General features: G+C 32.8%; 1 protein-coding gene across 6 annotated transcripts in view; it reads right to left on the bottom strand.

Moving 5' to 3' along the window:
* NIPBL (NIPBL cohesin loading factor) overlaps positions 1–26,852 on the bottom strand; it is a 182,737-nt gene that overhangs the window by 56,257 nt on the left and 99,628 nt on the right. For 5 of the 6 annotated variants that reach the window (XM_053914377.2, XM_053914375.2, XM_053914389.2 and 2 more), the window contains 7 exons: positions 25,049–26,674; positions 10,764–10,946; positions 6,114–6,311; positions 5,795–5,866; positions 5,607–5,696; positions 3,102–3,205; positions 52–138 (listed from right to left, as the gene is read on the bottom strand). In XM_053914377.2, coding sequence (XP_053770352.1) covers positions 52–138; positions 3,102–3,205; positions 5,607–5,696; positions 5,795–5,866; positions 6,114–6,311; positions 10,764–10,946; positions 25,049–26,674 — 2,360 coding nt within the window. The remainder of the gene's footprint in view (positions 1–51; positions 139–3,101; positions 3,206–5,606; positions 5,697–5,794; positions 5,867–6,113; positions 6,312–10,763; positions 10,947–25,048; positions 26,675–26,852) is intronic. The other variant, XM_053914391.2, reaches the window with a different exon arrangement.

Raw genomic sequence — 26,852 nt, 5'->3', positions numbered from 1 at the left:
TATATATATAAACAATAGTAAAGGCGAAAACAGTATGGATCTTAAACTTACATGATTTAACAAAGTAGAAAGCTTTGACCCATCTTGAATGTTCTTCTCCAAGATATTTAGGACTTTCACAGTTTTGTCAGTAGAAAGCTGAAACAGCAACATAAATTCTTTTATCCATCATTGGTAAAAGTACTAAATTATTCAAGAAACATTCTGTACAATTATCGCCATTAGGCTATGGAGTATATAATATTATCACCCTCTTAAAGAACAGAAACTTTCCTACCTACATCCTCAAGTCTGAACTATGTAGAGAATCAATCACTTGTTCTGAATGATGGGAGAGCAAATAGAGAATGGGCACGTGCATGTTTCTAACTCAACCCTTAACTATATAGCTAATCAAGACTAAGTTTGCTCTGATGCCTGGCACCCCGTTTTTGTGCCAGTGACACTGAACATGCATTTGAAACACACATATGCAAGATTTGTTATTTTGATTATATAGCACAGTTCCCATATTAGAATTGTTATTCAGCAAATGTCTTAAAACCCAAGATAGCATTTTCAATAATAGAAGCGTAAAATTGTAAGTTACAAATGTAAAATAACATTGCTTTATTTAGTAGAAATCTTATTATTTTATCTATTTTACTTACTACAACAAATCTTCCTCTATTTAAAAAAATTAGTTGATTTAGAGGTTCAGCCAGGAGGCAACTGATATTTACATTCTTTTGATTGAACAGGTCTCCTCTTAGATTCCTAGCATGCAGCTAGGACTCGCAACCAAATCACCCAGAAGAGTCAAATGGGAGGATCAAACAGAGTAACTAACACAAGTATATTTTCATTATTTATGCTGGCATATTGCTTTAGATATTTAACAACAGATTAAACTACTATGACTTTTGGTAAACTTTGATGCTCTGAAAATACTCAGCAAATTCAACTTTGAAACAGAATATTCTTAGCTACATGTAATTGTGGAACTTAGGAATTAAAACCTAAAATTGGCAATGGCCCCTCAGAAAACTGATGTCATATTCCTATGTACAAAATAAATCAATATATTCTCACTACACATAGTAATGTCAATGTAAACTAATAGTGCATTAATTCTCAGTTAACTATGTGATGCCTGTCTTTAAAAATCAAACTCATGGGAACCCTTTTACACTGCTGGTGAGAATGTAAATTGGTGCAGCCACTATGCAAAACAATATGGATGTTCCTCAAAATATTGAAAATAGAGCTACCATATTATCCAGCAATTATGTATGTATCTGAAAGCAATGAAGACACTAATTCAAAAAAGATACCTGCACCCCATGTTCATTGCAGAATTATTTATAGTAGACATGGAAGCAATCAGTGCCCAACAATGAATGAATGGATAAAAAAATGTAGCATATATGTACAATGGAATATGATTTAGCCATAAAAATAAGGAATTTTGCCATTTGTGACAATGTGGATAGACTGTGAAGACATGCTAAAACAAGTCAGACAGAGAAAGACAAATACTGTATGATCTCATTTACATCTGGAATCTAAAAAGCAACAACAAGCAACTGAAGTCACAGATACGGAGAACAGACTGAAGGCTGTCACAGGTGTGGATGGACAAAATGGTTGAAGGTGGTCAAGAGGTACAAATTTTCAGCTTTAAGATAAAAAATAAGTCCTGAAAAGGTAATGTATAGCATGGTGACTGTAATTAATAATATCATATTGTATAACTGACCCCTGAACAATGTGAGTGTTAAGGGCGCCTACCCACAACAGTGCAGTCCAAAATTTGTGTATAACTTTGACTCCCCCAAAACTTAACTACTTTCACATCTGTGAATTAAACCAACTGTGGTTGAAAAGAGTATTTTCGATCCAAGGTTGGGAAAATAAAAATAACTGTTTTTGATCCAAGGATGTAAAACCTGAAGATACCAAGGAAATCTATTTACTTAAAAAAATCCATGTGTAAGTGGACTTGTGCAGTTCACACCAGTGTTGTTCAAGGGTCAACTGTGCATTTGAAAGTCACTAAGTAGAACTTAAAAGTTCTTATCACAAGAAAAATAAACGGTAACTATTGTGATGATGAAGGTTAACTGGATTTACATGTTTGTGATCATTGTGCAATACATAAAAATTTCAAATCGTGTTGTATAACTGAAAACAATATCATGTTAAATGTCAATTATAGCTTAATAAAAACATCAAATTTATGGCACATTTATTATTTGGTAATAGGCAATACATAAATGAATATAAAATAAATGATTATCTTAACCTTGTGAAACATCAAATGTTTTACAGTCTAGTTTAAAATGATAAATTGAAAACTAAGTTTAAATTGTTTAGAATAAACTCTACAGGCAAACATAATTTTTGATTAATTCTTTTATTATCCTTGAAGAACAAATCATTATCTCTAAATTATAGACTAGGAAACTTGAGACCTACAGTAGATAATTTTCTGCAAGAGGGAGCCTGATTAGAAGAGAAGAGATGATTTGTCTAGAAACTGTATTTGCATAGCAATCATGCAATGTTTAGGGGATGAATGTTGGCTCATAAAGATTATAGGAAGCAATTGCTTGATGCTGTCACTATTGTCTGAAATTATTAACAATAAAAAAATATCCTGCTATTCCATCAGGGCAATGAGACCACTGAGTAACAGAGAGCTCCTAGGAAAGACAATTCACAGATTATAAAGCCTACAGGAAAGAGCCTATGGACCTAATGTGTTGAAACTGTAGCTTTACTCTTTCACAACTATAAGTGATTAAAGCAAATGTCAGAGAAAATTTAGTGTATATATGCATGTAAATAATCTAAATTTTTGAGACAATAAAAAAAATAAAAACATGAAGAAATCCAGGCCCATGGCTCTTTCAATGAAATGATTTTCTTTAGAATAATGTGCAGAATATTTCTTGATTCAAGGTTAAAAAAAAAAAAGAAATAATTCAGTTAGACTCTCAGAAGCATGACTTTTCTTTGCATTATTACTTACTTTACGTAACTTTGCAATTTACCTTGAACACTTGAATTTAAAACATTAGATATTAGGTAAATTCATAAACTCTACTTTAGTGAGATACCTTATCCATTATACCCATTGCTTTAATTTTAGCAGATTCACTGCCGAGTTCATTAAGTTGATGTTTTCCTAAGAGTAGTTCCTGAGGAATTTCATCATCATCACCTGAAAAACCAAATCAAATAAACACAAACAGTTTAGGTAAAAGAAATAGCTCAAAATAGTAAGCTTAACTTTTTAATAGAATTTCTGGACACACAAACACTTCTAAAACAAACTAAACAGCCCTGGCTGGTGTGGCTCTGTGGATTGAGTGCCTGCCTGAGACGCAAGGGGTCACTGGTACAATTTCTAGTCAGGGCACATGCCTGGGTTGCAGGCCAGGTCCCCAGTAGGGGGTACACGATGGGCAACCATACACTGATGTTTCCCTCTCTTTCTCTTGCCCTTCCCCTCTAAACCTAAATAAATAAAATGTTAAAAAAAAAAAACAAAACCCAACAACTAACTAAACAATAACCTAAGAGGCCTCTGTAGACCTCAAGCAAACCTTGAACGAAAGTACAGTGACTAAGATGGGAAGAGGAGATAAGTTATCTTTACTAACTTTGAATACACCCTCAACCAAACTCTTCTGCCCTAGGAGGCTAATCTGTACAGACATCAACACTCTCCCATGCTCACTGGCTTCTGCTTAGGTTTATAGCCAGTGGGGTGCCCTGTCAGAATGTCAAAGAGAAGGTGAGTAAGGTTAGGGTATTTATATCCCTGACTCCATCCCTGAAAGGTTTCCTTAAATTGCCCTTGTCCTCTGACCAAAAGCTAGTAACTACTGCTTTTATTAAGGCAGCTCACTCTACAACTTCTCCCTACTGAGTAAGTTCTCTTTAGCCATGTCCCTCTGGGAGTGGAGATGGTAACAGTTCTGTGCCTGTAAACCCTGAGTTCCAACACTATTCTGCCCCCACTTTTATAATTGATCTCCCTGTCAGTAACTCCTCAAATTATCCTCATTTGATAGTTCCTTGATGTCTTCCATGTCATTTACGATCTCTCAGCACACAACTGGGAAGTTTTAGAAATGAAGAACTGATACTCCAAATAATGGAAAAACACATTAATGATACTTAGGCAAGTAACTGTCACAATACAAATACTTTCAAGATAAAGGATAATGTACTTTCTATGGAATTTTCAAATAGATAAACTCATATAAAAATTGCTTGTATGCCATATGGCTTATGTATAAGTTAGGCACTAGTGTTTGTACCAACTGAACAAACTAGTGGTACTAGTGGTATACTAGTGGTATAAAATTGCTGAGTAGCTCTAAACACGGTGAACTGTATTTTTATATAAATTTAATATTTTGAAGTTAACATTTTTATAATCATGATCTCCCCATATTATTATAAAATATATGACTATTACATTAATTCTATTGTATTCTAATTGGTTTACTATTTTGTTTTCCATATTAGACTAGGAATTATAACAGGTCCTTGAATAACTTCATTCTGTTCTATGTTGTTTTGTATAATGTTAATGAGGAAAAAAGACAACTGATTCCCAGCTGGGTCCACTGTCTGTGTGGAGTTTGCATGTTCTCCCCGTATCTATGTGGGTTTTCTCTGGGCACTAGGGTTTCCTACCACATTGGAAAGATGTGAGTATTAGGTTAATTGGCATGTCTACTTGTCCCAGTCTCAGTGAGTATGGGTATGTGTCAATATGCCTGGCAATGGAAGGGCATCCTATCCAGGGCTGCTCCCACTTTGTGCCTTGAGCTGCTGGGATAGACTCCAACCACCTGCATTCCTAAACTGGAATAAGCAGATTGGAAAATAATTCCCTCACTTGTTTTTATTAATCTTTCTTAAATGTGTGTATAGCTCACATTTATTTCAATGTTTAATGGTTGAAGTGTTTTGGGTCTTTGTTTAGAAATTTGGTGACATTTTTGTGACCAGAAATTTGCCACAGGATGTTAACTCTTTTTCTGTCAATTAGTCTATGGTAAAATTGGTGTCATTACACACTATTTTGCTTGAAGTTGCAGTTTCCAAGAATCTACTGAGGACATTAAGTGAGGACTTACTATAGTTAAAGCCAGGGGCTGAGGTATTTATTTTTGCATTTCTAGAACTTAACATACTTTTGACAAACACTATTCAATAAATATTGGGTATTAGAATAAATTAATAGAGGAATGGGTTCCTATTTTTACATATTTGCTCATATTACTTTAGCTTCCTTCCTTTACCTTGGGCCTACTCAAGTCTCATCTGCACAGACTTCCTTAATTACTCTAACTTGTGCAAGCTATACTCTCAGGACTCTTGAGACACTATTAATACTTAACTAATTTAACACTTGATTTTTATACTAAAGTTTTCAGTTGGTTAATAACATAGACTGGACTTGACTCCACAACTAGATTTTAAGTTTCCTGAAAACACAGACCATGCCTTTGAATCCATTAGAGTAATCGGCACATAGGTAAATAAATATAGTATTTTAAACTGATTTTATAGAGATAAACAAATATATTTAAAAATTATTTTACCAAATGCAGTAAAATCCATATCTTCTAAATTATCCAAAATATTCTCTATTGAGGCTGTGAATCTCTTAAAAGTTGAAGAATCCATCATTTCTGCAATACAGGAAAAGAAACAGCTTATTATATCTACATTCCAAATAAAAAATAGAAGTTGAAGAATATGAATAAAAACAAATGAACTAAAATGTTACCTTCAGGTGTTAGTTTTGGTTCATAAGCTTTTCTCTTCTTCTGTTTTTCTTTTTTCTTCATTTTTCTAGCAACTAAAAGGAACAAAGAGAAATACTGAAATGCAGGAATGACAACTTAAAATATTTCCATTTGTTTCTGGTTTCTTCCATTAATCAAATACTTAAACAATAATCATTGCCAATCTAAACTAAATATACACTTTTGTCTTGATTAAAAATTATTGTTAATTAAGTCATAAAAATATCAAATATTCTTCAAAGTTAAAGCCCTAAATTTAAATTGACTTATGTAAGATATCTGTTGACACTGATGAATTACCCTCACTAAGGCTGGGAGGAGGAGAATAATCTTCCATGTCAGAATCTGATGGACTTCGGTTTCGATAACGACCACCACCAGAACTCCTTCTTCCTTCATGAGAGTGGCCACTTCTCCTATGATCCCCAGAACTTCTTCTGTCACGCTCTTCATATTCCCAAGCTTTATCATCATCTTTTTTATGTCGTTTCCTAGAGGCTAGAAGCAAATCCCCATGACAAATAATTTACCTCATTTAAAAATAATATTCAAACTTGTACTTTAAAAATGAACCACCTGGGGAAAAAAATCTACATGTATGGAACTAGCCAATTTTGAGTCATTCTGTTTAACCAGAAATATAAACTAGGGTATAGAAACGTTATCACTTATTTTAGCATAGCCTATCTAGAGTTAAAGATTTTTACATGAACTTGGTTTGCTAATAAATACAGATATAAATGTTGTGAGAATTAAACCACAGTGCTCATTTTAAAAGAGGTATTCAGTGTCAGTAAAGATAATATCTAAACTTTTGGATTAATTAAGGCATGTAAAACAATCTTTATCTAGGATTTAGATGAAAACAGTAACATCTTAAAGCATGTGGATTCTTGCTGGGGAGCAGGGTATAAAGGAAAAAGTAAACTACTGAAAATATTACAGAATATGGGTAACCAGGTATAAAATCAATTAACAGCCAAATTAAGCCCACAACTGAGCTATAAATTCAAAAGACTTTGATAACGAAACATCACAACCCTACAGAGTTAGAATAAACCTGTATAGTTGTAAATACTCATATAAACTGAATAAGCAGTTCTCCAACAGTATGCTTGCTTAAGTCCAAGAAGAAAAGCTTTTAAGCTTATGCATGCTATATAAGCACATTCATGTATGTTACCTTGAATCCTTTCCCCATCCTTCCAGAGGTCTAAACATCTGCTAAAATCACCAGTACTGACAGAAGCCTTTAGGCAGAACTGGCAAACAGATTTCACTGACACATCAACTCTTATCAACTGGTGATAGCCTCCTAGAGTATTATGTTGAGAATAATTCTGAGCCCTGAGACAAAGCATCGTATTTCAGTAAGAAAGAAATGTTAGAAATGTCTGTTCACTCATTACAAATGTCTGTTCACTGAGAGGAGGGCAGTAGAAGTGACAAATATTTATCATAACTGCTCTAGGGTTCAGTACCACTAAGTTAAAACTAAGATAGAGAACTGATGTGTCCTACATCTTGGGCTCATACACTGGTTGTTGTTGTGACCATTTGTTGACAATGAAATACTTTCTAGTCTGTTGATCTAAATTGGACTCCCTTGTTTTCTTGTAACTGGCTTCTATTTCAGACTCCCTAACTAAGATCAATACCCAAATACTTAAGACAAAATTCTTGCTTGAGTCCCCTACCTGGGTTTAGATTTAAGGAAGCCAAACTTTGGCCCATGCACTCCATGTATGCCTGTACCCATGTCCTTGTGTGGATAATCAATGTCTATACCCTGGTTAATTTTACCCTTACATGCCTCCCCAGCCATTCCTATTCAACAATTTAATTCAGTTTCTAGTTTTTGACCCCTTTGTCCAATCTACTCACACAGTATGACAGAAAAAGGTCATTTTGTTTCCTTTTGTGGTCATAGGCTTGACAGGCCAAGATGATTCACGAAAAAAAGGCCAAATGTAAATGAATATACTTAAACCTTCAGTGATTTTCTTCATGATTAGGCATAAATTTGACTATAAAACACATAAGGAAGAGGTAAGATTTCTTCCCCTTTTATTATTAGGGTATGCCCCAGTATATGCTTAGTGAGGGCTTGCCTTATACAAAAATGTAAATAGGGGTCTGTACGTGTGTGTGTGTCAGAGAAACAGGTCATTTACGAATACCATTCACTAAATTTTTTTTTCAACAAGTACTGAAATACCTACCAAATCTCAGGAATAACAACTAACAAACTTGGTCAGAAAATAGTATTCTATGATCTCAAATATAACCTACTCAGTCTTTTTGAATTTTAATTAATTTCATAAGAAATCTATCTCAAACATTCAAGTCTATGAGAAATGCTTGAAAAATCTTACAGTTTTTAGCAAGTATATACAATATGCTGTATTGGTGGTAATTTTTAGACACTGAAAACTTTTGTTAAAATTCATTAAACTTTAGGCAATTTGGAAGAAAATGGAATGGAAATTAGAAAAAACCCCAACCTCTATGATACACTATGTGTTGCGATAGGCGATCAGAACCCTAATGCATTGTGACTAGCTTGTTCTTTTGGTTTCTCTCATTACCATGGAAGCAGGGAGGGACTTAACACAAAAGTAGGTTTATGGTTGTGAGTACACAATAAAGAGTTTATTTTTACATTATTATTTAATAATTGTATTATTTTCCAATTTCCGTTGACGAATTTCTCCTGTGTCTCTCCTTAGCTTCTTGTATCTCCTCTCTTCCTTCCCCAGATCTATTTGTGCTATGGCTTCCAAATCTGTGTGGCCTAACTTTCAAAATTACCCTTCAATCCTTCCCCCTGTCCTTCAACTAAACGATCTCCTTCATTTCAGATTCTGGGGAAATCAATTTGATTAAACTACAGTAAAACTTTATATTTCTAAAAATCTCTGCCAAAGCAGCATAAGCTTTCTATGTATGTTCATACTACTATATTTTGTATTGCACTTTATTTCCTTTATATTTTTTTTCTTGAGGTATAATGACAATCTAGTTGTTTGTCAACTATCAATTGGAATCTTTTCATCACTAAAATCAGTGGCCCCAGAGTTGATATTTCTATGTTACTGTACAGAAATAAACCAAGAAAAACAGGAATCTGCTCTGAGATCTCTAGCAAAACCCAGAGAAACTTCTCTCATTCCTAGCAGGGGCTGAAGATCAGGGTCTCTAACTAATATTAGTTTTCAATATACTTGGACATAGATATAAGGGGATCCAAAACTTTAACATGAAGCTGTGCTCCCCTAAGATAAGACAACGGCTCTCACAATATAGAAACAGGGAAAAGAATAGTGGCTGGATTGATGACAAACATGAGGCACGTGTGGCTCCCTCCCCTATTTTACACTTCACGGGCATTTCTGATTATGCTGTCCTTTCTACTTAATTGTAAGGCAGCTGCAGAATTCTCAGCAGCTTAGTAATGCAGGCAGTCACTCTCAATGAACTAGAGTTGAAGTGTGATTTGAAATCAATCTATAATTAACTAACCTCTTTTTAGCTATTCCCTTTAGAAATGGGTGATCTATTAGATAGAGAAGAGTGAGGAGAGGCATGTATATAAAGGGGAATAAGTTTCTGAGCCACCTGATCTCCTTTCTCTTCTCCCTTTCCAGAGCATATGTTCCCAAATGAACAAAATGTTTGATTATGATAAAATTATTAACTTTAGCCATTGAAATATACTATATGTAAATACATCTCATAATACAAATGATAACAATTATACATATAATTAAATGTCAGATTAACTTTGTTATATATTTTATTTCAATTTTAAAACTGTTCAGATTTGTTCAGTATTCATAATCTACTGCTCATAGCTGAAGAGCTCACAATTTTAAGATAATCAGAGTAAATGAACATTGATTAAAAACTTTGGAGGAGGTAAAGGGCTTCCATCAGCAATATACATTTAAAAATGGCAGCATGCATCTGTCCTTCCTGCCCTTGCTTGTCACACCTCAATCTATGGACTCTAGGTGGAAAAGGTAGAACACACTGGTGGTCTTCCCACGTCTTTTGGTCATAATGACTAAGTCAGTTGGCACACAAGTGAAGATCTCCCATAGTCTGTTTCCACTGAATGCCGTTTAAGTCAAACAAGGTTGCTGACCCCTCTTGGCTAGGCTCAATTCTCTTGCTCCAGAAGAAGGAAGATAGGGATAAAAGAGAAGAACTTTTTCAGTGGGCCAGGAAGACAGGCGAGGTATAGCAAGTCTAGTGCAAAGACAGGTGATCACAGTGTTGTAGAGAGGTAGCTGTGTAGTGAAGAAGCCAGCTCTGGAAAACAGTGAAACAAGGGAGGAATTCCAGGACACAGCTGGGCAAAAAAGAGAAGCCAGGTGCAAACCACACAGATAATCGGCAATGTGCTAATCCATTCATAATTTAGTGATATAGTATGGTTTTAAATTATTTTTCACCTGGCTATCTCCTATGTGTCCTTTAAGACTCAAGTGTCACTTCCTCCAGTAAGCATTTCCTGAACCCCCAGTATGATTTCTGAAGCCAATCCAATGTGCTCCCACAGCATCCTGGATTTACTAATATCATTGTACTACAATTGTTTACATTTTCCCCCATTAGAATGAAAAGTTCTTCAAAGATGGGCCATATCTTATTTATATTTTTATTCTCTGTGCTTAGCATATACCATAGTAGGAGCTCAATAAATGTTTGCTAAATGCATAGACACACATACGTGTTATTTGACACTAATTACAGATCCTTAAATTTTTTTTCTTGGTGCCAACTGATCTCATCTTTTACATTTTTTACATATAAAGAAAAAAATCTTGCTATATTATTACAAATTAAGGTCACTGTACTCTTGCTAACCCAAATAATTATAAATGAGACAAACACATTAATCTGCTTTTTAATTCTAAAGTAACAATAAAGTTATGTGATACTTACATTCAAAAGTTTCTTCACTATCATTATCTTCATCTGAACTGATTTCAGCATATTTTGGCTTTTCATTAACTGTACTACGCTTGCGTTTATTCATTTTCACACGTTCACAAAGTGGCATGGTGGATTCAATTTCTGCCAGGAGTTCAGGGGGTAATTCCTTTAACACTGATTGATCTATACTACCTATTAATGAAAGGCAAGAAGAAAATGTCAATCTAAAGATAAAATGGAGTTTTTAACTGAATTACCAGAATGAAAATAAAATGGAAGTATTTACAAAAGTTTGTCAAGTCACTTTTGTATTTTAAGAAAACAGTCATATTTATAATAGTCTTAACCCTAAACTGATAATGCAGTTTTTATATATATTTCATTACATAACAACTTCAAAAATATGATAATAGGCAGTTATATCAACAATTTTTGATGTATTTTCTGAAAAGCCTTTCTGAAACTAGAGATCCACTGCCATTATCATGTGTATTTGTGATAGGGGGTACATCTCACCTTCTTGATAGCACCCAGATTTGATTTATAGAGAATTGAAGCAGTTATTTTGAAAGCAATGCTATCCCTCAGTATAAATGAGAAGAATCTGAGGACACTTATCATGTCCTTGTCTTCCTGTATGATCCTGGTGGCTGTATATGGTTGATGGAACAAGAGCTTTATATGTTTTTACCTATCACTGTCTATTTGAGAAGCAAGATAATGTCTTTAGTGTTACAGAGAATTTCCTCAAACAGATAACACATATGCATTCAATTAAAAATAATAGAAACATGAAAGGTAGAATAAAAAGAACAACAATATTTTAAAATATAAATATTTACCACTAAAAATAGTAGATTCAAGTCTGTTATGAAATAAGTTCATATTTTCCCACAAAAGAGTAAATACAGGATGAATATGTACCAATACAATAAAAACTATTAACATAATACTACCTAATCCTACACAAATATAAACAAAAACAGCTGTTATGAAGAAATAAATTATAACATCCTGTTGAGAATTAAAAAATAAAGTCAAAATAGCAACACCTGTTTTTCAGGACAATACACTCTTGATGACTATTGAAGAAGACAATTTTAACTTTACCTTCCCATGTAAATCTTTAAATGCAAGTATAAAAATGAGGTTTTACCTGCTAAATTTTAGGAACTAGGAGCAAAGAGTACCATATTGGTTTATATTAGGGAATATTAGTAACTATAATCAACATTAACACTGTTAACATTCAAATGATAATAGTGCTTATGTAAAAAATAAGTCATGACAAAAATAAATGGGTACCAATTAAGACTATTTCAAAGCCTCAAAAATATATACTATTAATAATTTAAGAATATAAAACATTATCTCAATAGAAAAATAATTTTTTTTATTTTTCATAAAACTTTTACTCAGTATCATGAAGAAGTTATTTAAATAACTTTTAGTTTTCAAGTCTTTTAAGAACATGCACAGCAACAATTTTACCCAACAAAGAGGTAATAATCATGACTGGTAATACTTCAAAGATTTCATTCCTGAGAATCCTGATATACTAATGTTCAATATAAATTATCTGTGTAATTTTCAAATCATGTAACATTTCTTTGTATTGGCTTTCTTAATTTGTCATTTATCAGTGAGGTCCACTTTTTAGAACATTGGTAGAAGTAAAAAAAAAAATCTTTAGCTTTGGGTTGTCAGTTTCTTCAGCCCCAATATAAACATACTCTGCATCTCATTTAAAAATCTTTAATGCTCTGAATACCTCTAATAACTAGTTTTTTGATGAAAGAATTATATCTCCTAGCATTTATCTTTCTCTTTCCACATGACCTATAATAAGTATGTATATATAGACGGTCAATAAATGCTTTCTGATTACCTAACTTTGTGGTTCAATTTCCTATGTTCACTTACAGAGATACATCCTGGCTAGTTTCTGAATTGCTGTATTTTATAGAAAAATGAAGACATTTTCAATTAAAAAACAAAAAAGAAAATTAGCAAAGATTGCCAAGCTGAATTTAAATAAAAAAGAAAATTATTTTCTTTGTACTGCCTGAAACATTATAATCTTTTTGCTTTACAAATTTGGATAACCCATGTATTTGGCCTTTAGTTCATCATGAGATTTTTTTTTTTTAAAGCAGTTTTACCTGATTATATCCTGCTTAAATTCCCATTCACAAAGTCATACTGATTTGATATTAATATCCCAGAATTAAAACTATCCTGCAGATAAATATACAATAGATAATCAAGGTTTAAGATATACATTGGTACTTGTACTCTCTTTACAATGGTTTATTATATACCCAGAGCAAAGACTGTGCTCTCTTCTTTCTCTCTTAAAAAAATAAAAAAAAAAAAAAAAAAAAAGGATTCCTCATAATGGGCAAACACAGAAAACTTGTGTCTCATATCTGATCAGGCATCAAACTTTATTCAGTTTATTCATTATAGTCTACTGCCCCTTATTCCCTAAATTAAAAAGAATACTATCAGATTTAAGGGCTATATTACTCCTCAAATCATTTTAACCTCTGTACAACTCTGAAAGTTACAGCAACGTAATTCAAAGACCAAATATTTCATTTCTGATGATGACCCAATTTTTTAAAATATAGCAATGGTTAATGTCTCTCAATGGACTGTCCTCCAAATGTAAACCCTGTTTGTCAATCCACATGTTTATGCATTTTCTGAATTAACAAAATCCTTTCTTCCTTTTTATAAAACACTATAAATTGACTCAGCCAGGTCTCTTGATTACAAAGGGTAAGAAATAAAATGCTTGTGACTTTCCTGAACTCACACAGAGGATCTTTACTACATCATTAAGGATCAGATAACTGATTCAGTTTCAAAAGAAATGAATAAACAGCAAGTGCTTCAAATGATCCCTATGACATATTTGGTTATGTTCTTTTCCCCAAATTAGGAAATAATCCTTTAAATGAAAGCACAATATCTCACTACTGTTTACTAGATTGATGATTATAGAGATTATTGTTTGCTGAGCTATTTTCTTCTTAAAAACTTGAGACTGCTAATACTTTATGATTCTCTTTCTTACCTAACTTCTCCCATTCTTACTATTTTATTCTTTAAATCAGGTGTTTGAAGTCCATTAAATTTTAAGTTACTGGCTTGAGGAATAATGCCATTTAGTCACAATTTTATGAGGTACCACTCTTCCAGCTTATGCAGACATATATTCCATAAGATATAGTGTGCCTCTATTTTCTGCCTCTAATAGGGGTACAGAATACATTAGCTTCTAGAACTGCTACATTTTAGCAACCATCTTGGATTTGTGGTGTAAGTTATTCATACTAGCACACTTATAAGATTACTGAAACCAGAAGTCATTAAAAGACTTAAAAAGTCCCAAAGTCACTGACTTGATAACAATGTGTTTTGTTTTGAATGGGAAAACAACCCTGAGATTAAAAATAAACCACCTCAGTTCATGAACTCTTTAGGACTAAAGCTTCAGACAATAGAAACCAGTCATATTCATAAATGAATCAAGAAAAGTCACATAAACCTCAATTTTATAAGCCATAAAGTTAGGTAAGCATAATGGAGTTCAGTGACAATTCTTTCAATGACCTACCCATATTAGAGGAACAGCATCAAATAAATCTTTAATTTCAATCAGGGACAATGTAGAAATACAACACACAGCAAATGGTGGTCGAACCGTTTAACCCATTTATACCATTAGTGGAAATTTATCAAAGGACATTTATAGAACAAAACAAAAAAAGCTCTATGAAGAAAGATGTTCAGATCAATTTTATGTATTGTAAGTAACATCAAAATATCCAACAACAGGGGAACACAGTAGAAGAGTAGATGACAGTAAGGATAATTATGAACTATGTTGATAAGAGAGATAGTAAATGTAAAGAAAACAGAATGCAAAATGATAGGTATACCATGTTGCATCTGTGTATTTGTAAGGAGTTGAAAGAAATAAATGTATATATTATACTAACTTAAGAGAGAAATTTTAGGAAAACAAGAAAAAGGTCAATGATTATATGTAAATAATTAGTGGGTGGAGGAGTGGAGGATGCACAACAGGGGCAAAGAAACAGAAGTTAGTAGCCAGGAGAAATAAATTTGGGAATGTCTGAGTGGTCTGCTCTGGACAGAACAAGACATTCAATAGGGAACAAAATATGTAATCCTGGAAAAGTAGGTAAGGCTCATATAATAGTCCTTTTGAGGAATGACAGAATCAGAATGTGCTTCAGAAATGTTATTTTGGCAATAATTTGTGAGATGGGTTGAAAGGGGGAGACATTAGAAGGAAAATCATCTAAGAACTATTCAATATATTTATTATGAAAGGTATGAGAGAACAGTTAGGAATTTAATCAGTTTTGCAAAGTGTTAATGTCACTATTATGTACTTATCCTATCAAACTTAAGGGAGAAATCTTCAGCTTGAAATACTGTTAACGATTTAACATGTTAAGGTCATGTAGAAACAAACATAAAAAAGCAATCAAGAACAACAAAATTCACATGTTGAGATTTGTTATTTAAGTATTTTAATCAATCTGATCAAGTATTAAATTATGTACTTGTGAGAAGTATAAAATATTTAAAAGGCAAATTAAATCAGTATATTTGTTATATATTTTATTAACTATATATTAATAATATATAGTCCCACTATGTATAAGTATACACAAATATTAAATATCCTGTTAAAATATTATACTTGGCTAATTTCATACTACATTAATAAGTACTGGATAATAACTAGAAAAATATCATATTCACCTATATAAAACTTCAACTTTGTATCTATTATCAGGCTCAGCAAACTACAGCCTTCAGGATCAAATCTGCCGCTCCACTTGTTTGTTTGTTTTAAGATTTTATTTACTTATTTTAGATAGAGAGGGAGGGAGAAAGAAAGGGAGCGAAACATCAATGTGTGGTTGTCTCTCACGTGCCCCCTATGGGGAAGCTGACCTGGCCTGTAATCCAGGTATGTACCCTGACTGACAATTGAACCGGTGACCGCCTGGTTAGCAGGCCGGTGCTCAATCTACTAAGCCACACCAGCCAGGGCTCCACTTATTTTGTATGTAAAGTTTTATTAGAATACTGTGACGCAATCTTTTACACTTTGTGGATAGTTGCTTTAGTACTACTGTACAGTATTATGGACAAGTGGCCCATAAAGCCTAAAATATTTGGGCCTTCACAAAAAAATTTTGCTGACCCTTTATATCAGTCACACTTTATTCAAAATGGAACACAGTGCCACCCACCTATATGTAACTATATAACCTATATGGTTATGTCCTATGCAGTTCAGGTCAATGCAAATTGGTTTACTTAATGAAGACAAAATAACAAGGTGTTGGTTTACAACTGAAAAAACACTATTACAGATGAAGCAGGAAAAAGAAAAGATTTTAATAACTATCTGGTTTTAAAGTACCACAGTTTTGATATTAACATAGCATTTTCATCGACATGCAGCTACCGAGTTACTGTGAGAAAGAACTATAAGAAACATGCTTTCTAGGAAGTTCATTATGTAAATGACAATTTACTACTAGTTAACATAGAAAGTAGAAAGCAGGGATCAAATGATCCTTTCCTTGATATATGTACACAGAGAGAAAAATCAAAGGTAGAAAGCACTACCTAATTTTATATCTGAAGGAATTAAAAAAAAAAAAAAAACTAAGCCCAAAGTTAACAGTAGTGAGAAAATAACAAAAATCAGAGCATAAATGAAATAGGCAAAAAAAAAAAAAAAAAAAAAAGGAGAGAGAGAGAACAGGTCAATGAAACTACAGTTTTATTTTTTAAAAATAGACAAACCTTTAGCTAGATTTACCAAAAAAAAAAAAAAAAAAAAAAAAAGAGAGAGAGAACTTAAGTAAAACTGTAAATGAAAGAGGACACATTAAAATTGGTATCGCACAATACAAATGATCATAAGAGACTATCAGCAGTTACACACCAACAAATGAGACAACCTAGAGAAAATGGATATATTTTTAGAAATATGCAACTTACCAAGACTTAATCATGAAGAAACTTTTAAAATCTGAACAGACTACTAGGAGATTGGATAAGTAATTTTAAAAAACCTCTTAACAGGGGTGGGGGGGAGAGACGGGGTGAAAAGGCAGACAACTGTACTTGAACAACAATAAAATTTAAAAAATGGAAAAAAAATAGCGAACAAAAAAAACCTCTCAACAAAGTCCAAGATAAAATGTTTTCACTCGTAAACTCTAACAAACATTTTTAAAAAATAATTAATACCAATCCTTCTCACATTCTTCCAAAAAAGGAAATAGAGGGAACACATCCGTTTACAAAGCCAGCATTATCCTGGTAACAAAATCAGACAAGGACACTACAAGAAGAGAAAATTATAGCCTAATATCACTGATGAACATAGATCCAGAAACCTGCAACAAAGTGTCAGCAAACCGAATTCAGTATTACGTTAAAAGGATTGTACACTATGATTTAAATGGAATTTATTCAGAGGATACAAGAATCATTCAACATCTGCAAATCAGTGTGATACATCACATTACAAAATGAAGAAACCAAATCATATCAATAAATGAAGAGAAAGTATTTGACAAAATTCAATATACATTCATGATAAAAACTCTCAACAAACTGGGTACAGAGGAAACAAACCTCTTCATAATAAAGACCACATATGACAAGCACACAGTTAACATCACACTCTATGAAAAAGCTGGAAGCTTTTCCTCCAAGATCAGAAACAAGATAAGGAGGCCACTCTTGCCACTTCTGTTCAACATAGTACTTGAAGTCCTAGTCAAAGCAATTAAGCAAAAGATAGCTATAAAGGCATCCAAATTAGAAAGAAGTAAACTGTGTCTTTATATGTGGATAATGTATTATATAGAGAAAACCCTAAAGACTCCACCAAAAATCAGTTAGTTGCATTTTGATGCACTAACAATGAATTATCAGAAAGAGAGATTGAGAAAACAATCACATTTGCAATTGCATCAAAAAGAATAAAATAGGAATATATCTAACCAAGAAGGTGAAAAATCTGTACACTGAAAACTGTGAGACATTGATAAGAGAAACTGAAGACACAAAAAAACAAATTCGTCATGCTGATGGATTGGAAGCATTAATATTGTTAAAATGTCCATGCTACCCAGAACAATCTACAGATTCAATGCTATCCCAACCAAAATTCAAGGCATTTTTTTTCACAGAAGTAAACAAATAATCCTAAAATTTGTACAGAATCACAAAAATAGCCAAATAACCAAAGTGATCTTGAGAAGTAAGAATAAAGCTGGGAGCATCAAATTATACTACAAAGTTGTGGGTATCAAAACAGTATGGAACTGGCATCAAAACAGACACATAGACCAGAATAAGCCAAGAAATAAACCCACACATATATGATTTCCCCCAAAAGGAGCCAAGAATATTCAATAGGGAAAAGGACAGTCACTTCAATAAATGGTGCTGAGAAAAACAGACAGCCATATGTCAAAGAGTAAAACTGTACCACTATCTTAGACCACACACAAAAACAACTCAAATTGGATTGAAGACTTGAACATAAGATCTCTGAAACCATAAAACTCCTAAAAGAAAACATAGGTGGTAAGCTACTCGACAATGGTCTTGGCAATCATTTTTTTTAGATGTGACACCAAAAGCAAAGGCAACTAAAGCAGAAATAAACAAGTGGGACTACTTCAAACTGAAAATCTTTCACAAAACAAAGAAAATCATCAACAAAATACAAGGGAACCTACCGAATGAGATAAAATACTACAAATCATATCTGATAAGAGGTTAATATCTAAAATATATAAGGAAATCATGCAACTCAACAGTAACAACAAAACAAAAACAATCCAATTAAAAATGGGCAGAGAATCTGAATAGACATTTTTGCAAAGATGACATACAGATGGCAAACAACTATGTGAGAAGATGCTCAACATTCAGGGAAATGCAAACATAAACCATGAGGTATCACCTCACAATGTTATAATGGCTACTATAAAAAAAAAAAGATAATACATAACAAGTATTGGCCAGGATGTGGAAAAAAAAGAAACCCCAGTGCACTTACTTGTGGGTATGTAAACTGGTGCTGCCACTATAGAAAAGTAAAGATTTCTCAAAAAATAAATAAAAGAAAAACTACGATATGATCATGTAATTCTACTTCTGGGTATATATCTGAATGAAACAAAACCACTAAAAGATATCTGTACTACCATGGTCACTGCAGCATTATTTACAATATCCAAGATACAGAAATAACCAAAAGTTATTTAGTGCATTGATGAATGAATGGATAAAGGAATGTGGTATATATACAATAAAATATTATTCAGTCATAAAAAAGAAGGAATCCTGCCATTTGCAACACGAATGGACCTTGAGGGCATTATGCTAAGAGAAATAAGTTAGAGAAAGTCAAATGCTGTGTGACCTCACATGTGGAATATAAAAAAAACAGATTCATAGAAACAGAAAACAGATCGATGGTTGGCAGAGGTTAAGGGGGTAGGTGGTAGGTGAAATGGGTCATCAAAAGGTATTAACTTCCACTTATAAGATAAGTAAGTTCTGGGGATGTAACATACAGCATAGTGACTATCGTTAATAGTACTGTATAGTATATTTAAAATTGTTAAGAAAACAAATCTTAAAAGTTACTGTCACAAGAAAAAATTATAGCTATGTAAAATGTACTGAATATTAACTAAATTTATTGTGGTAACATTTCACAATTCATACACAGATCAAATCATTCTGTACACCTTAAACTAGTAAATGCTACATGTTAATTGTATCTCATTAAAACTGGAAATAACTGGTGGCAGCAGTGGCTTCAAATATACACTAAATATAAAGTATATATACATAAGACTTATTTTCAAAAATTACTTTGTTAGATAAATTCAATTAAAATGGGATGACTGTATTTCTTGGCCATAGAAAAATTGGACAGATTTGAGATTTTACTACTATACTAAAAAAAATTGGACAGATTTGAGATTTTACTGTAAGATTTCACTTTGGTCCTCCTAACTGTATGAAGTAGGAAGAAAACTGGTTTCTCCACTTTAAGGGTAGATGAACCAAGGCTTTGAAAGGTTATGATTTGTTCAAGGATCTGATTCCAGTGCTCTCTGTACTACAGTGCTCATCAGGCTTAATAAAGAATTTTCAAAATTAAGTCCAATAGAAGTCAGAGAATGCCAAATCTTGTGGGTAGGGGAGGGGATCCATAGTACAGTTGACCCTTGAATAACACAGGTTTGAACTGTGCAGGTCTACTTATACACAATTATTTTTTTTCAATTGACCAGTGTAATTCAACTGACCCATACAGTTCAAACTTGTGTTACTCAAGGGTCAACCCTATGTTCAGGAATCTATGTATGTGAAGGGGCAGACTGTAGTTACGTGTAAATTTTCAACTGCACAGTGGTGGGCACTCCTAACTTCAACTTTGTTCAAAGATCAATTGCATATTGTATCGTATTATATCATATACTATTATAATACTGTATATTCTCTTAGTCTAAAAATGTTACTGAAACCTGCCCCCACAAGAGCTTGATACAGATATTAAGATAATGAATACTACTTGATATTCTATACCATGATATATTATACTATATATTATGTTATATATACTATGATACATTATACTACATAATTGTTACTACAGTAATACATTAATTACATACTATGTTACACTATAATATCAAGTAGGTATTTATTGTTTTCATATCTGTATCAGGATCTTACAGGGGAAGGTTTTTGTAAGTTATTTTAGAAAAAAGAATTCAGTACATTTGAGTAATGACTATTTCTTCATAATCAGGAACAGGTTCTCAGAATTTTTTGCTATCTTCTCACCCCTCAATCATGTCTTTTTCTACAGATAGGAAATCCTTATAGAAGCTATGTCCTCAGACTGGCTTGAGATATGAAATGGAAAGGAGAGAGAACACCACTAGCAAACGTTAATACATTTAATTTTTATGAAAAAATTTCTATTTAATAAACCTCTTTAATATTAACATCAATTATCTACTAAGCAAATTTTGGACCAAAAAATCATTAATGGAAATCATGGACAAAAAATTTCAAAATATTGCTGGGAAATCACACTTAACAACAGCTAAGTATATATTAAGCCAACTTTTGTAATAAATATTCTCCAAGCATTTCCTAAAACTATCACTGCTGGTAAAGTTTTTACAAAACTAAAAACTTCAGCTTTTTCAGAAAAGTATTTTATAAAACTAATCAAACAAACCAAAATAAATTTCCATGGAAGCATTACTAAAGATTCTGAATATTACAATCACATATACTTTACCAAGAATTCCTCAACTTAGGAATTCATAAATGATGCCAAAAATTCATTCTCAGAAACAGCACTTTCTCTCAAATTTTACAGAAAGCTAGAGTCCTAAATGTAATCCAACTAGACTGTTCAGTGCTACATAAAAGTCAACTAGCTAATGTATTTCAGTGATCAACATTTGGCAGTGTAACTGCCACAGTGAGGTAAAATAAATGTCCCTGATAATGACTAAAATCAATAGCTAATCAAATAAGCCCTATAGTTAAAAAAACATGATCTCAAATAGCTGGTGGTATGGGATATTTCTTGAAAGTAGTGAGGGCAAGTCATGGAAAAACGATATACTAGTTGGAAAGAAGTAGAGGAAGCAAGAAATAAACATGATTTCCTTGGATATTAAGCTAAGCTATTTTGAGACACTGGAATGTAAAGTATCAAAATCAAATTGTTAATGTGTAATTACTGACACTAGGCTGTTAACAACACTTTTAAGACATGTTCATTGACGATCATGACAGTCCTAAAGATCTCATGACTTAGACACATTGTACATTTGGGTATATTAGGATAATATTCTTGGTAAAAATATTTTAACAATAAAGATATCATTTTTGCATTGAACGTATTTTAACAGACAGATACTTTTAAAATGTTAAAAGTTTTACAAAGGTTATGTTGGTTCCCCGACTTCATTCTTCCGCTTGGCAAGGAAGAAACAAGGTCATGGTTAAAGACTGGGAAGATGACAGAAGCAAGAGATTAGAATCGATACTGAGCCTATTTCATAATAATTATAGAGCAAAATAAAAGTAAAGAGTAAATTAAACAGACATGAATATGGGTAGGTCTCCTGTGGACCTTAATAAAAACTAAACAACTGACAGGGTAAAAGAGTTTTTACAAAATTTAGGGTATAGGAATTTGAAAATAATGTAGCTCTTGAGCTAGAGGGTCTACTGATGGAAACATAATGGATGAAAAGACAATTTTAATTTACACACAAAACGCTTTTCTGAACATGGTGGCAATATAGTCTCTATTCATTAAGTAGGCATTTAATATGCTCATTATATATTAGATATTATGGTAGGTACTAGGGATTCACACATATACCCACAGAAATCAAATGTAACAATGTCGCTTTACATTTAATATGTTCCCACAAAAGACAAAAAATAAGTAATCTACACCAGGAGTCTTACATCTATGCCCTACCACCCACAATTTCCAAGCTTAAAGCATATTTGATGAATTTCAAGTTACTCTAGAGAATGAATGTTTTAAATATGGACATCAGGTAAAATACTTGAAGGATAAAAATTTATGGTTCTTCTAACAAAGAAAAACTACGAAGAGTTTTGACTCTAGGAATTAACTACAAAAGTATCCCAGCAATTTTCAGTGAAATTCCTTTACTTAGAAAAACATCAATACGTCAAAATAGGTGATTTTCTGTGACTCTCCAAAGTAAATCCCAAGTAAAATATATTACAAAGTGTCAGTAGTCTACAACAGTGAATGTTAACTTTCAAAAATCCACAATATGTAACATCGCAATTGCTAACTCAGCAGCAGAGATCTGGAATAAACCCAAAATTAATACATTACTAAAAATGATACCAATTCTAAGGTATAAATAAAGCCAAAAAACATCTATATGCTATCATGAAATAAATCTAAGTACTGAGATATTTTTCATAAAAGGTCCACTTATAGTTGCAGATATATTAATATGTGTATGTATATACGCATACATGCACATGCACACACTACTCTACTCTCACAGGAAGACACACCCAGATTGCCTACTTACTCACTAAAAGAACATATCGAGTATATATACTTGTGTTAAAAGTACACTTAGGAGAAACAAGGGTTAGTACTAAAAAGTTTACATTCACAGGCAGTAAAATTACATGTAAGAAAAAAAAAACACGGGAAATAAAACAGCAGTTACTAATTAGGAGCTATATTCATTTGTTGATGTTCAGTTGTAAAGATTCTTTGTTAAAACAGAGCTTAGAAAGCAAGGCTAGCATAAGCTGACAGAGGGCAGGGGAGAGAAAGATGGTCCAGATCAAAGGACAAGAGGGTACCACTTTCCATCTGACCTTTCTAAAATTGTATAACTATACTCTTTACTATATTATACATATGTACCTCTCCCAAACTTTCAAATGAAATTTTTAAAAACAATATTTATCTAAAAGAAAAAAGTTACAGCAATAGCCACTACATTCTAACAACCTCTTTTACAAAGAGATGCACTCAAGTTAGATAATAAAAATTATTAATTAAAACTGAAGTCAATTATTTTTTGTAGATCTGATTGCCATAATTTAAAATCTGAAAGTTTCACTAAAAGAGTACAAATATTAGCAACTCAAAAGCAATCTCTTTTACTTTTGAAACAAAAAAACAAATAAATTGTGAAAAGTAAATGTTTAATGACCAAGTAATAAAAATAGATTAGTCATGACAAGTCACTTTTTTGAACAAAGAGTTCTTAGTAATAACACTATGTTTTCAACAAGCTTTTTTTGATAGACAAGGCACACAGTATTTTAAAAAAATAACCATTACACCTTCTATATGTCCTAATACACTGTGGTGCTATACAATGCCACTTTTTGTGAGGATGAAAATGTTCTCTATCTGCAGTTATAAGATAGCCACTTGCTACATGTAGCTATTGAGGATGTGAATTTTAAGTTTTATTTAGTTTAAACTAATTTCAATTTAAAAAACTAATGAAGCTAATGACTATTGTTTGGACAGCACAATTTTAGAGTTTCATATATTTGTAAGTATAAATCTAAGTTCTTACTTAATGAACTTCTTTCACAGAACTAGAACTTAAAAATCAAATATACTCCTCTATTGCCTTAAGAACTACAGCTCAATCTATTTACACTGCATGGGCTAAATAGGTTTTGCCACATAGCACCATCAAAAAGAAAAAAACATATATATGTGTGTACACACACACACACACACATATATATACACACATACACATATATATGGTAGTATACAAAGGAACACAAAATTATATTTTCTGCATAAACTGTTACTTTATTTTCAGCACTCAAGACCTTTTTATCCCATCCCCCCAGAAACAATACCACCTAAATCAAGTAACTGGAGAATTAACTCAGCAACCATGCCAAAAACAAAACAAAACAAAAAACCCCCACAACCCTCACAATTATTTAACCCAATTTGAGGTAAACACTATTCCCTATTACTTTTCCACAGAAAAGAGCAAAACTATGTATTTTTAAAATAAAACACTTATAACTCACTACCTCCCCTGCAAAAATAAACAACCTTTTATATAACTTACTAAACTATATAAATTCGAACTATTCATCATTAGTGAACTCAAGAGAAAGGTCTGTAAGAAAATAGTATTGGGACATTGTACATTCTTCAAAATATTTTAACACTGATTTTTGTATACTATATAGCTCAACTGACATGTTAGAAATTAAAATTCAATTTATTACCTCATTATAGAATGGAATATCTCTACAGCCAAAATAACTTTTTAAAAGTTGTTAAAATACAACCATTCTAATCATTCACTTGATTGACAAGCAATTTTCAAAAAATACCTAAAATAACTAAATAGCAAAGGAACTTATCTCTGTGTACCAAACAGAAAAAAATTATGACTACAGTGAATAGTTCAAGTAAGAGGAGGAAAAAAAATTTTGAGAATTTTTTATCTCTATTACTGAAAAAATAATTATTATTTTATATAACTGTTATCTTTTCAGGTAGCAGTGCTTGAATTTTTGTAAATTTCCTTTTTTTAAATCCTTAGTAACCCTAAAACTTAAAGTAAAACTGATTAAAATACAAATGACATCAGTATAATTATTCTTACCTTTATTTGACTTTGATGGTTTATTCTTGATAGGTTTAAGGGAACTTCTTGATTTATCCTCTCTATCTTTAATAAGTTTCTGAACGTCATCCAAAGACAGTTTTTGTAGGACAACTACAGGCTTAGCTCCTTTATTTAGGTCTTCAACTAATCCCATTTTTTCTACTTTGTCTTTCTGTTCTCCTTTCATTTCCATTTTCTTTGTCTCCTGAGTAATATTGCCATCTTTATCCCTCTTGATTTTTGGAATGACAAAATTTTTCAATGCACCGGACCTGCCCCCCAACAAATAACTTGGAAAGTCTGCCTTATTATCAGGGTGTGCTTTATTACTGTCTACTTTACTCTTGTTACCCTCTGTCCTTTTGTCATCTTTACTGTTTGGTGATTTGAAACCAGGCTTATCAGGTCTTGACTTACTAGAATCTCCTTGTTTAACACGAGGACTGTCTGGCCTCGATTTTTGCTCCCCAGAAGATGGTCTTTCCCTCAAGTCCCCTGATTCATGTCTGTGTTTTCTTTCTAGTTTATCAGGCTTTGAACCATCAGATTTAATGCCATGTTCATTTCTACTAGAAGATCTCAATGTTTCTGGTCTTCGAACCCTAGACTGATCTCCCCGATGTCGGTCTGATTCACTCCTGTCATCTGACTTTTGTTTACTATCATGGTCACGTCTTAGTGACTCAGAAATAGATCGTCCATCGGGTCTCTGCTTTAAGGCTTCAGCTCGTTCTGATTTTAACCGAGGTGAATCAGATTTTATATCCTGTTTATGTTTAGACACTTCAGGTTTTTTCTCTGTTGATGGCTTTCCAGAATCCCTCCTATTTTCATGCCTATGTTTTGGTGTTTCAGGCCGACCTTCACTTTTTTGCTTTGGAGTTTCCGGGCGGCCCTCACCTCTCTGCTTTGGAGTTTCAGGACGCCCATCGCCCTTTTGTTTTGGGGTTTCAGGATGCCCATCACTCTTTTGTTTTGGAGTTTCAGGTCGGCTTTCACCCTTTTGCTTTGGGGTTTCAGGTCTTGACTTTGTTGTCTCTGATCTGCCATTATTTTGTTTGTTGTCATTTGGTTTTGTGTCAGACAGTCTATTTTCATTCTGTTTAGGCTCAGTTGTGGTGCTCTCATTTTGTTTGGATTCCACAGTTCTGCTCTCATTCTGTTTAGGTTCTTCTGTTTGTGTCTCAATTTTAGTTTCTAACTTACTTTCACTTGATTTTGTCTCCACCAATCTGTTTTCATTTGGTTTAGATTCTGCCAATCTACTTTCATTTTGCTTTAATTCACTCTTTGAAAGCTCAGGATCAGACTTTTTTTTAGGAGTCTCAGGATGGTTTTCTGGTGTAGATTTAAGATTTCCAATAATATCTTCCTGAAGAACAGATATAGGTGCATCATTACATTGTTTGATTTCTTCAGGTTTTTTTATGGAGTCTGAATCCTGAGTTACAGAAGCCTGAGAGTCCACTCTTCCTGCCTGATGAAGATCAATGCTAACCATTAATGCTGGCCTTGACCCATTTCCCGTAGAACCCGTCTCCTGAGAAGCTGGTCTATTACCTCCTGTAGCACCCCCAGCCTCCTGTGGGTAAGAATCTTGTTTTCTTTTTTTCAAAGGCTTATCTGAAATTTAAAGATAAATATTCAGTATCAGTAATAGACATATATTCTTATCTTATTAAAAAACCATATGGACTTTGCCTATTTTTTAAAGTCAATGTTTTTTTTAAATGTGGTGAATGCAAATGTCAATACACATATATAAAATAGTAGGGAGGAATGACAGTATTTTTTTAAAAAT

This window comes from Desmodus rotundus, chromosome 1 (genome assembly GCF_022682495.2).
Source record: "Desmodus rotundus isolate HL8 chromosome 1, HLdesRot8A.1, whole genome shotgun sequence".
NCBI classification, from domain to species: domain Eukaryota; kingdom Metazoa; phylum Chordata; class Mammalia; order Chiroptera; family Phyllostomidae; genus Desmodus; species Desmodus rotundus.
The sequence above is the reverse complement of the archived record's forward strand: the minus strand, read 5'-3'. Positions and strand labels throughout refer to the sequence as shown.